The 10754-nt window shown below is 47.7% G+C and overlaps 1 protein-coding gene across 2 annotated transcripts; it reads left to right on the top strand.

Moving 5' to 3' along the window:
* The first annotated feature begins 812 nt into the window (after window positions 1-812).
* On the top strand, window positions 813-9209 carry LOC133280349 (serine/threonine-protein kinase Sgk1). 2 transcript variants are annotated; one of them, XM_061475009.1, is made up of 12 exons: window positions 813-1128; window positions 3687-3762; window positions 4195-4270; window positions 4711-4815; window positions 5270-5353; window positions 5457-5588; window positions 5874-5986; window positions 6187-6310; window positions 6651-6746; window positions 6864-7019; window positions 7130-7219; window positions 7970-9209. In XM_061475009.1, exons 1-12 carry the CDS (start codon window positions 897-899, stop codon window positions 8135-8137), a joined length of 1452 nt encoding a protein of 483 aa, XP_061330993.1. In that variant the 5' UTR covers window positions 813-896; the 3' UTR covers window positions 8138-9209. The 2 variants fall into 2 exon arrangements, with proteins under 2 accessions (XP_061330993.1, XP_061330994.1); XM_061475010.1 differs by lacking the exon at window positions 813-1128 and adding an exon at window positions 3375-3567.
* The last annotated feature ends 1545 nt before the right edge of the window (window positions 9210-10754 follow it).

A 10754-nucleotide genomic window follows, 5' to 3' on the forward strand; every position in this document is an offset into this window, starting at 1 on the left:
TTTAATGAGATTTTCACAAAGTCTGATGCTTTTTTGCAAGACACGGCTTTTGAATAAGGGGATCTTTGGGTACCTTTTCCTTGCTTGTGTTCTCCACTGTTGTTGCTATCGTTTCAAAAAGGGGAAAGTTTTAAAAGGCAAACCTAGGACATTCAGGCTTTTTTAAGCCATGACTGCAAAACATTGCGCGAATTACAGATAATAATAATTCGTCCTCCTTTCCACATTAAAACCGCCCGTGCGGCGAAGCGGCACCTCCAGCGCGGGGAAGGGTCGAGGGCCCCGCCGGCTGCATGAGCTGGAAGGTGGGTACCAGACGGACGGATGGATGGACACCGGCTTCCCGTGGCGGGGCGCGGCCGGGGGTCCGCGGCGCCGGGCCGGGCCGTGGCGGGCGGCGGGGAGCGGAGCCGTGCGGGCGGGCTGGCGCGCGGGCGGGGGGGCGCCGCCGGGGGGCTGCCGGCGGAAGGCTCTGGGTGCCAGGTCGGAGCGGGACGCCGGTCCCGCCCCGGCGCTATCCGGCCGGCGGGGAAGCCCGGCCGGCAGCCGCAGCCCTCCGCCCCCCGCGGGCACCGGCACCCCCCGTCCCGCCGTTGCGCGTCCTGGAGGGGAGCCTTTTCTTTAGGGGTGGGGGAGGCGCAGTATCCGCGCTGTGGGCGCGCATCCGGAGGAGCGTGTGCAGCGCCTGCCTCCGCGGGGCAGGGACGGCCGCTGCCGACAGGTCAACTGGGGCTGGAGCGGCCCCCCCCCCCCCCCCCCCCCCCCTTCGCTCCTTCCCCCGCCGCTGCCCGTGTGTGTGTGTGCGTGTGCGCGCTGATTACAGTAATTTTGAGAGCGATGTTGCAACGGGGCAGAGTATGCGGGGCGGCCCGTGCTGAACTTTATAACGCTCCTGCATGTCAGTCGCCCTCGACCTCGCGTCCATAAACGGGTCTGCGGGAGCGGCGGCCGGCTTCGCCGCCCTCGCCGCCTCCCTCCTGCCTCCGGGACGCTCGGCCAGGAAGGGGAGTTATTCGGGATTACCGCGGCGGCCGGGAGCACAGTCGCAACCCCAGCGCTGCCGCGCCGCGCCCGGGGTACAGGAGGGGTGCAAGATGAGAGGCAAAGAAGAGAAGTCGTCGCTGAAAGGTGGGCTCACGCTCTGCCAGCCAAACACCCTGCTCTGTCCTGGGAATACTGCTCCCCACGGGAGAAATGAGCCCTTCGGCAGCTGGGCCACCGCGTAAAGGGGCACCGGAGGGTACGGGGCGTTGCTTGCAGGGCACAGCCGGGACAGTGTTTGGAGGGGGAAAGGTGACTTGGTAAGAACAGCAGAGACCTTGCAAAAGGGCCGGTGCAGAGCGGGACGAGGCCGGCGGTGCCGCCGGCTGGAGCGGGGCCGTGCCGTGGGCGCTTGAGGGCAGCGTGAGGTCCGCGGCGGAGTGGGGTAAGGGGAAGTGGGTTGCAGCCCGTGTCAGGTTGTGCATAGGAGCCAAGGAGGCTGCACTGAAGCCTGCCTGGCGGCTGGAGACGCTGGCACAGCTGTGCACAGCTGGCCTGAGGCGTCGGGGGCAGCCGGGCGCCACGTTCTTGCTCCCGGCGGTAGAGAGGGAGATGCCAGGGGGCAGCGGGCGGGGGATGGGAATTCCGGTTACCCTGAAAACTGGCGGGTCTCAAGTAGTTTTTAACAGCAGCACCCTGAAAGCACTCCAGAGGGGGCAGAGGAAACTGGCTACTCCCATTACAATCTATTGCGGTTTTAGGTTATTTTCGTGGGACTTTTTAGTGTTTGTTTTTTTTTTTGTCTCTTCCCATTGATGAGAATGGCAGTTCCTGAAACAGAGCGAGGAAATCAACAAGTAGAAGTTAAGATTCCGCCAGCTTTTCCTTGCATCTCCCGTGCCCCGTCTCCCTTGCACCCCCTGAGTCTTGCGGTGGGGCCGCGGAGGTCCCCTCCGCTCTGGGAGGAGTATCGGCGGCTCGGTGCAGAGAGGAGGGAAGCTGGCAAGCATCCGTCTTCGCTTCTTCCCTGTAAAGCCTTTGCAGTACGTTTTAAGCCCAGTGCCCACCTCGCGATGGGTTATCTCTTCACTCCAGGTCACCCGTCTTGCTGCTGAGTGAGCTGCTGCAGCCTTTGAGGGCTGCTGTGCTGGGGTGCTTGCCACCTCCCCGACAGAGGACACAGGGAACTGCCAAGCGATGCCACCCAGCGGCAGTCTGTGGTTAAGGGGGGAGGCAACAGCAGTGAGCGCAGAGGACGGAAAAGGGCAAAATAGAAAAAAAGAAAGAAAAGTAGTCCTGGCGGGGGGAGGACGGGGCACGTTGCAGCTGGAGCCGCTGGCTGCAGCCCAGCTCCTTTCGCTCAGGCGGCAAGGCTGAATGGGCGCCTGAATAATGCCCCGTCGTGTGGAAAGTTCCACCCGCCTGCCGCGGCTGCTTCCCGCAAAGGGCGAGCGCCCACATCAGGGGTGAGCCCCGGTGGGATGAGGGGTTTGCGGGGAGGCCGTGATACCCCCTGGGCGGTGGTCTCCGGCAGCATCGTTTCACCTTGTGCTTTGTGCCCCCCGGTGCAGCCTCAAGGAAGAGTGTGAGCAATTAAGACACGGTGTTCCCAAGTGTCAGGGTGCAGTGGAAACGAACTGCGGAGCGGGGCTGTTCTCTCCTTTAAAATCTTTTACTTTATTGCACTTGTCCCCGTCTTCGGTCAGCTCCCCGCTTTTTCTAGAAACAGATCTCTCCGCTCGCCTCCATGTTCAGAGGACTGGGGTTTTACGCGCACACACACACACACACCCCCACACACCCACACCCCTTATTTCCCTTTTTGGCGTTAAAAAAAGACTTTGGTATTTGGCTTTTTTTTCCCTTTCCTTTTCCCTTTCAGTAATGTCCCAGCCGAGATCAGGGCAGTGCACAGAAGGGACATTTGTTTGTTTTATTGAAAACCAGGCAGGAAATCTTGTTCTCCTGAGTCACTGTGGCTCCTTCAAGGAAACGTCAGCGTCCCTTATCGCCGCTCACCCGGGGCGGCAGGGCCCGAGAGCGGACGTTGGGGGGGGGGGGGGTGGGGGGGCACACACTTTTAGGAAGAGGTGCGCCGGGATAGAGCCAGGTTTTGAACTTATGTAACAGCAAAAGAGAGAAAAAGGTCAGGAAAAGAAAGGGGAGGGTGGAAAGAAAGAGGGGACTGCGGGTGATGCGTTTGTCCGTGGATGCTCTGCACGGTGGGGATGCTGCGGAGGTCTCCCGGGGTTTGCGCTCAAGGTGGAGCCATGGCAAAAGCTGCCACGGCCGTCGTCGTCCTCTCCGAAGTCAGCGGCAGCCCCCAAGGACTGGGGGGGGTTGGGGGCGGAAAGAACGACGACGATTGTCGCCGCCCCGCCTCGGTCCCGCCCATCACCGTCGCCACTTAAGCACCTCCGGGTTCCTCGACAAGGCAGTGCGGTGCTGGGAGTCGGTGGTATCGTGTCGTACGCTCGTTATTTATTTCCCGCCCGCTTCGCTCTAATATGACTGTGAAAGCAGCCGAGGCGTCTGGTCCTACCTTAACTTACTCGAAGATGAGGGGTATGGTGGCCATCCTCATCGGTGAGCGGCTGGGGGCTTCCTTCTTTGAGGGTGCTCGGCTGGGGGCTGTGATTTTTCTGGCAGGATGCCTTAACGATTTTGCTTTTCCTTTTTTTTTTCCCTGTCTTTTTACTTTATAGCTTTCATGAAGCAGAGAAGAATGGGACTGAACGACTTCATCCAGAAGATAGCCACCAACTCCTATGCATGCAAGCAGTAAGTATCAGAAATTTGGCAGTATTTCGGTCACAAATAACACTCCGTATTGCGAGCTCTAGTTAAAAAACAATGTTTACTGTAATGCCTCTGGCACGACTGTTACAAAAGAGTTAATTGATCTTCTTGAGGTATTACTCACTTGGAAAAAATCTTTGCGACTCAGGTTTGGGAAAAATAAATTGGATGGGATTTCTAGTGACCCGTCCTTATTTTGAACTATGCTTACAGTATAAATACATGCCCTTGTATAACAGAATTTACTTTCTTGAGATTAATGCTACTCCTTAAATCGAAGAGATTGTTTCAGTTGCCTTCTGTACTAGCCCGAACAAAAAAACATCTTTCGCGATACGTGCGTGCCCTCTTGCGGCAAGATCTGCCTGGTGCTTCGGGTGGCTCTTCTGACCGTGCGTGCTCTTGCCCTTGCAGCCCTGAAGTTCAGTCTATCTTGAAAATCTCCCAGCCTCAAGAGCCTGAACTTATGAATGCTAATCCTTCTCCTCCGGTAAGTAGGTTTTACTCAGTGAAGCATTTCTAGAACTTCAAATCAGCTGGTAATAGAAGCATAGCAAAATTAGCATCATGAGTTGTTACTTTAGTTAAGCTCATAGCACACTGATATAAGTGGGAACTAGAGTAATCGAGTTGGCCTGAAACTCTTCTCCCAACATGGAGAAGATAATAACAAAAAGAGCTTTATTAGTTATTTCTTCATTATGGAACGTGGCTAAGACCGGAACAAGAACTAAGTAAGCTATGTCTGTTACCGTATTTAGGAAGTATCTAATATGATATCTGGTAAAGGTCAATATTAAGTTTTTAGTAGGAAGAAAAGTGCTAATCCTAACTTTCAAGGTCACTTTATTTTTATTTTAAAATAAGAGACATTGTCAAGACTCTCACTATCAAACTCTTAATAAATGTGATTTCTGTCTATTTTTCTAGCCCAGTCCTTCACAGCAGATCAATCTTGGCCCATCGTCCAACCCACACGCCAAACCGTCAGACTTCCATTTCTTAAAAGTGATTGGAAAAGGCAGTTTTGGGAAGGTAAACTTAATTTTGTTGTAATTTATTAACTCCTCAGTTCTGATATGTAATGCCCGAGGGTTGGGTTTGTATTGGCTGTGGTAAATGGTGGTCAGTTAAACCAGTCCTGACCACATCCTGCTGCCAAGTGCCTGACTCCCTGTGGAGTTGTGGGGAGAGGGAGCAGGGCTCTACCTTTGAAAGAGTCATAAAAGAGCCAAGGAGTGTGGTACACTGGTGCTGGGGAGAATATTACACTTTGCTCTTGGAAGGGAAAGAAACTAGATGTAAAAACTTTGGGCTAGGATAATCTGCCAGAGTGCTAATAATGTTAGGCATTTACAGCAAAGGGGCTTGCTCTTTGAACCAGAGGGGATGTAGCATTTTTTAACAGCTAAAGGCTTGTTTCCAGTTGTGTTTACAAGCTGTTCTCTTTTTCAGTATTGCTCAGTTCTGGGATTTTATCCTCTTTCAGGTTCTCCTTGCACGGCATAAGGCAGAAGAGCAGTTCTATGCTGTTAAAGTTCTGCAGAAAAAAGCAATCCTGAAGAAGAAGGAGGTAAGCTGCTTCTTCATGTTGCCATTGCAATGTCCATCAAATATATTTTTACTGCTATTATTAAGCAAGTATACTAAACACTGATGATTTCTTACACTTTTAGGAGAAGCACATTATGTCAGAGCGCAATGTCCTGCTGAAAAATGTGAAACACCCCTTCCTGGTTGGGCTTCATTTTTCCTTCCAAACTGCAGACAAATTGTATTTTGTCCTAGACTACATCAATGGTGGAGAGGTAAGCAGTAATAAAATGAAACGGTATTTCCTATCATGTGCGTGGTGGTAGGGTAGACTTTTTCACCCTTCCTTTTAAATATAAAAGGAATTGCAAGGGGAAAAGTCATGGGGGAAAAGTTACTAGATTGGATGTTTCCAGCCTGCCAAATTTTGAACTACCAAAGGGTCGTTAGGCCACTTCCTGCTATTGTTCTCCCTCGCTATATATGTTGAGTCTAATTAAGTGCATTGTTAACAGGCTTTGGCGCCACTTACACAATTTTGTACTTTCTGTCTCCTGTAGTTGTTTTACCATCTCCAGAGGGAGCGTTGCTTCCTGGAGCCCAGAGCCCGATTTTATGCTGCTGAAATTGCCAGTGCATTGGGCTACCTGCACTCCCTGAACATTGTTTATCGGTAAGCAGCCTTGTTTTGTTTGTCGGACTGAAGAAAACACGTGTTAAATAAGCATTGAAAAGTTGATCTCAACATGAGCTCATAATTGCTTTTAATATTTATTCATGACTTCATTAAGTTCTGTAAACCTAAAATGTTCTAAACTGTTCTAAAATGTATCTCCTCTAATGAACACTTGTCATCCTTCATATCTTCTACAGTGACTTGAAGCCAGAGAATATCCTGCTCGATTCGCAGGGGCACATTGTCTTGACTGACTTTGGACTCTGCAAAGAAAACATAGAGCACAATGGCACAACCTCCACCTTCTGTGGCACACCAGAGGTATGTCCAGCTCTCAGCCTGCCACTTTTAGAGCAGCAGTGAGTGCAGTCCTTGTCAGTAAAAACTGACATCTCCCATGTGTATTTACAGCTGTCTAGATAAGCAGGGACTATTACAGGCCTTGCGATACCAGGCTGCTTAGTGAGGGCATGTAGGGCATGCAGAGCTTGTTGAGAAGGAGAGAACAGCTCTTGACCCATCTCCTTGTTATAAACCGCTTGTAGCTTTCTGGTGGTTCAGATACTGGTGGGATTCAGTAAGCTGTTTTCACTCAAGAATGGGGAGGCTTTCCTAATTGTAAAGATCCCCTTGGCTAATGTGGCTCTCTTCTCTTTCACAGTATCTTGCTCCTGAAGTTCTTCATAAGCAGCCCTATGACCGGACTGTGGACTGGTGGTGCCTTGGAGCAGTCCTGTATGAGATGCTTTATGGCCTGGTAAGCAACAAATCCTTTGTGAGAGATCAATCAAACAAGCATACTTGTCCTTTTCCCACAAAAGAACCCATGCTTGCCTGTCAGTCTCATTCACCTAGGTCTCTCCCATTCCCACAGCCACCCTTCTACAGCAGGAACACGGCAGAAATGTATGACAACATCTTGAACAAACCCTTGCAGCTGAAGCCAAATATTACCAACTCAGCTAGGCATCTCCTGGAAGGCCTCTTGCAGAAGGATAGGACAAAGAGGCTGGGCGCCAAGGAGGACTTTGTAAGTGCAAACCAGGAGTGCCTGTAGGAAAGGCAGCACAGGAGTATGACTAAGCCATACTGTTTACATTAGATTGGGTCTTAATTAATCTATTTTTCTTTCTGTAACAGATGGAGATTAAGAGTCACATCTTCTTCTCCCCAATTAACTGGGATGATCTCATTAATAAGAAGATTACACCGCCTTTCAACCCAAATGTGGTACGTACCACTTCTAATTATAGAATGTATAGAGAGTGTCTTTCCCCTCTCACCTTTGTGGGATGCCCAGGAGCCAGGGGAAATCAGCCAGGTGGCTATGTTTGGGGAGCACAGCTTTTTTCCTTCCCTTCTGGCTGTCCAGACAAGGTTAAAAATAAGTGGTAGCTGACTTCTTGCTGATGGACAATCTAAATTTAGCTGGGTGGATTTTGGTTTTGGCCTCTCACATGCTTCATTTGCATGGCTATTTTAAAATAATCCCTAGCATCCCCATTTTACCTAAGGGGAAGGTAAGGTATAGAAAGCAAGTGGCTTCCCAGGGGCAAAGTATACACTTGTCAGATACTAACATCTAAAGACAGGGATCTGGTTGTGGAGGAGGTTGTGTTCTCTTTTGCTTTTTGAGCTTTTTATAAAGTAAATTTAAGAACTAGCCCAGAGATCAAAGTCCTCTGCAAGCTGCTGTGCAACAGTGGCATGTTTGCATTTGGCTTCTGTTGCATGAGCGTTGTTGGAGGGCAGCATATTAAATTGAATCATCTTGGTTTCAGTGAGACAGTATGCAACAGAATAAAAAAAAAAAAAAACAAACAAAAAATTAAAACTGACAAAGGCTGTTAAACAATCGGCCCTAGGTGACAACACTGAGTCTCTGCACAACGGTGCTTGTCCCCCTTTTGAATTGAACTGTGCACTCACAAAACATTCGGATCTAAATGTTGCATCTTTCCTTTTCTGCCCTTTACGCAGAGTGGCCCGAGTGACCTGCGACACTTTGATCCAGAGTTTACAGATGAGCCAGTCCCCAACTCCATTGGCCAGTCCCCAGACAGCATCCTCATCACTGCCAGCGTCAAAGAAGCCGCTGAGGCTTTTTTGGGCTTCTCATATGCCCCACCGGTGGACTCTTTCTTGTGAACATTTTTCTTTCTGTCCTTTTTAATAATAATAACTATTATCTTTATTTTTGTTTGGCCTTCTGGTGGAACTGCCAGTTGACCAGTCATCTCGAAAGAGAATTTGCACATTTCCACCATGGCAGCTTTGCAGCCTTAATTTCAACTACACTGTTTGCTGGAAGCTTTTTTGAAGAGCACATCACTCTCTAAATGAGCTTTAGAGGCTTTTCATTACCATTCGTTCTTCCCCCAAAGTGGTGCTGTCTCCTTGGGAAAGAAAAACAAGAGTGACTGCTGCCGTAGACTGCTACGGCAAATCGTAGGAGTAAGAACAAGCTGTTTTGAAATCATGCTCTGAAAAGCCTTGCCTGAAGATCTATCTGAAAGTGATAAGGATTTTGTGAAATGTGCCTTTTTCTGATGAGATCTTGTGAGCTCCAAAGCTTTCCCTGTTGCAGAGTGTGTTTCTCAGTTCCTTTATGTGGGTTTACTATGTGAACAAATGGTATGTGTGTGGTCTGCGTACTACAGATGGACTTAGTCTAAAGCATCAGTGTGACACTTGCAGGATACCACAATGTGGGGCATTGTTTGTTTCTTCCATATTTGGAAGATAAATTAAGTGTAATTTTGAAATTTCTTTTGTAAATCTATACAGTCAACTAAAATTATTGAAATGGGCTCACAATTACTTGTATCCAAATGCTTGAAGAAAGCATTGCTGCTATGAAAAAAGATTTCTATTTTTAGAAAGGGTTTTTATGGACCAAAATGCCCCAGCTGCAGTCAGTCAAAGCTGTTGGTTTCTTTTTTCTTTTTTTCTTTTTTTCTTTTTTTTTTTTTTTTTTTCATTTTTAGTTTAAAAGATGTCATCTGTAAAATGGGCATTATTTATGGTTTGGGGGTTTTTCATTCCTGATTGTATGTATTGTAAAAAAGATCTGTACATTCAGTTGTAACTCTAGATGTATATTTAAACTTACAGACTTACTTGTAATGTATACCATCATTGTAATGTAATTAACATGGTTATATGTATCATATTTTTTGTGACCAAACCCATTGGTTTGCAGTAAAATCTTGAAAAATAATTGCATTAGCTGTCTTTTTTTTTTTTATTTTAAAACGAAGGTTTTCTCTCTGAAATATTTTATCCAGCTTTTAAAGAAAATGAACAAATCTGAGCTGCTAATCAGCTATGATACATGTGTGATTTTGCTAAGGTGTGTGATGGTTATTCTGTCAAACTGCACCCATATGAGTCTTACCATGGATACGCCTTAGCAAAATATTTGGGTCTTCCAACTGTGGGTGTTCAAGTGGGTGTGTACCAATGTGGGTGCTCTTACGTGTTATAAACATTCATGATTTTTCAAAATGAGCTTCTCTAGCAAAGTGAAGGTACTGCTCCCTGGTGTGAACAAAGCATAACTGCACTTGAAGAATTAAGTCCTGCGGTCAGTCATATTACAAAAGCTTTAGCTGTTCCAGTACTGCTGCAGGCATATGCTTAAAGAAGGTTGTAAGGCTGATGACAAGTCCATCCTGGACTGTTGAACATTGCTGCTATGACGTGGGGCAGTGTCATCCACCTGAGTTTAGCAGCGTGCCAAAATCTGTACTGGGGATGTGCATTTCACCAACTAACTGATCATATGCTTGCCTGGATGGGGTAAAACTGACTATTCATCTAAAACTCATAAATACGGGTACTTATTACTGAGGACTGCTGGGTAGCCTGCAAGAGGGCCTTTCAGCCAAGAATTAAGATAACCACTTCTGGGGTGATCCAATTCAATTTCTTTTTCATGGTGATGGATGGCTTCCTTCTATGAGAGACTGGGCATCTGTACCTTATTTACAGCTCCCATTATCCGCTAGTTACTGCAGTTGGTGGTCTTAGCAATTCAGAGAATCAAAATGAATAGTTGCTGAGAAAAACCTGGACAGAGTCAACTGTTGGCTGGGCCACTGTGATAACAGCAGTGTAAGCAAAGCTCTCATGGGGTAATATTTCTGTTCATTATATTTCCAAGATAAAAGCATGCTGTAACTTTCCATGTTTTATCATCCATTGGATGTAGGAACAAAAAAACCTGTACAGCTTCAGCTATAAACTGTCTGGGAGACCACACTCAGAGCTGAAAAGACTAATTTACAGCAGCGAAGAATCATCTTTCCTTTTAGATCATGTTAGTATATGAAAGAGATGCAGCCACCTCCCTCTGAAACTCTAACAATCGCAAATCCATGTCTTCAGTAACTCTTTGAATAGTGTACTGACAGGCCTTGCGAAGTCTTCCAAGTGCTATAATGTGCCTGAAACATCTTTTGTGTTGATGACTTGTAGACTAGAGATGTTAAAATATAGTGTTAATTTGCTTCTATAGAAAATGTAACTGCACTTGCTAAGCAACGGAGTTTTGCGATATGCACTATCATTGCCTCACATTTCCCAGGCATTAGCAAGGTGCTATGTGCAGATATGTGAGCAGAGAACTGCAGCCGTAGGGTAGCAAAGCATTAAATAATATCTATCATTTTTGAGGAAAAAAAACAAACCACTGGAGTCATTAATAATGAAGCATGGAACTTCAGGTGTACCTTGGGTGCCTTTCATCTTGGCAAAGATGTAG

The sequence above is a fragment of the Pezoporus flaviventris genome, unplaced genomic scaffold (genome assembly GCF_033815535.1).
Source record: "Pezoporus flaviventris isolate CSIRO_AGI_PZ_B2104156 unplaced genomic scaffold, CSIRO_AGI_Pfla_v1 ptg000081l, whole genome shotgun sequence".
NCBI lineage: Eukaryota > Metazoa > Chordata > Aves > Psittaciformes > Psittacidae > Pezoporus > Pezoporus flaviventris.

Excerpts from the sequence above, each read along its gene's own strand:
- LOC133280349 (XM_061475009.1), top strand. The coding sequence starts at position 897 with ATGTCAGTCGCCCTCGACCTCGCGTCCATAAACGGGTCTGCGGGAGCG. Across the intron at positions 4,816-5,269 it reads GAAAAGGCAGTTTTGGGAAG|GTTCTCCTTGCACGGCATAA; the intron begins GTAAACTTAATT and ends ATCCTCTTTCAG. Across the intron at positions 5,589-5,873 it reads ACTACATCAATGGTGGAGAG|TTGTTTTACCATCTCCAGAG; the intron begins GTAAGCAGTAAT and ends TGTCTCCTGTAG.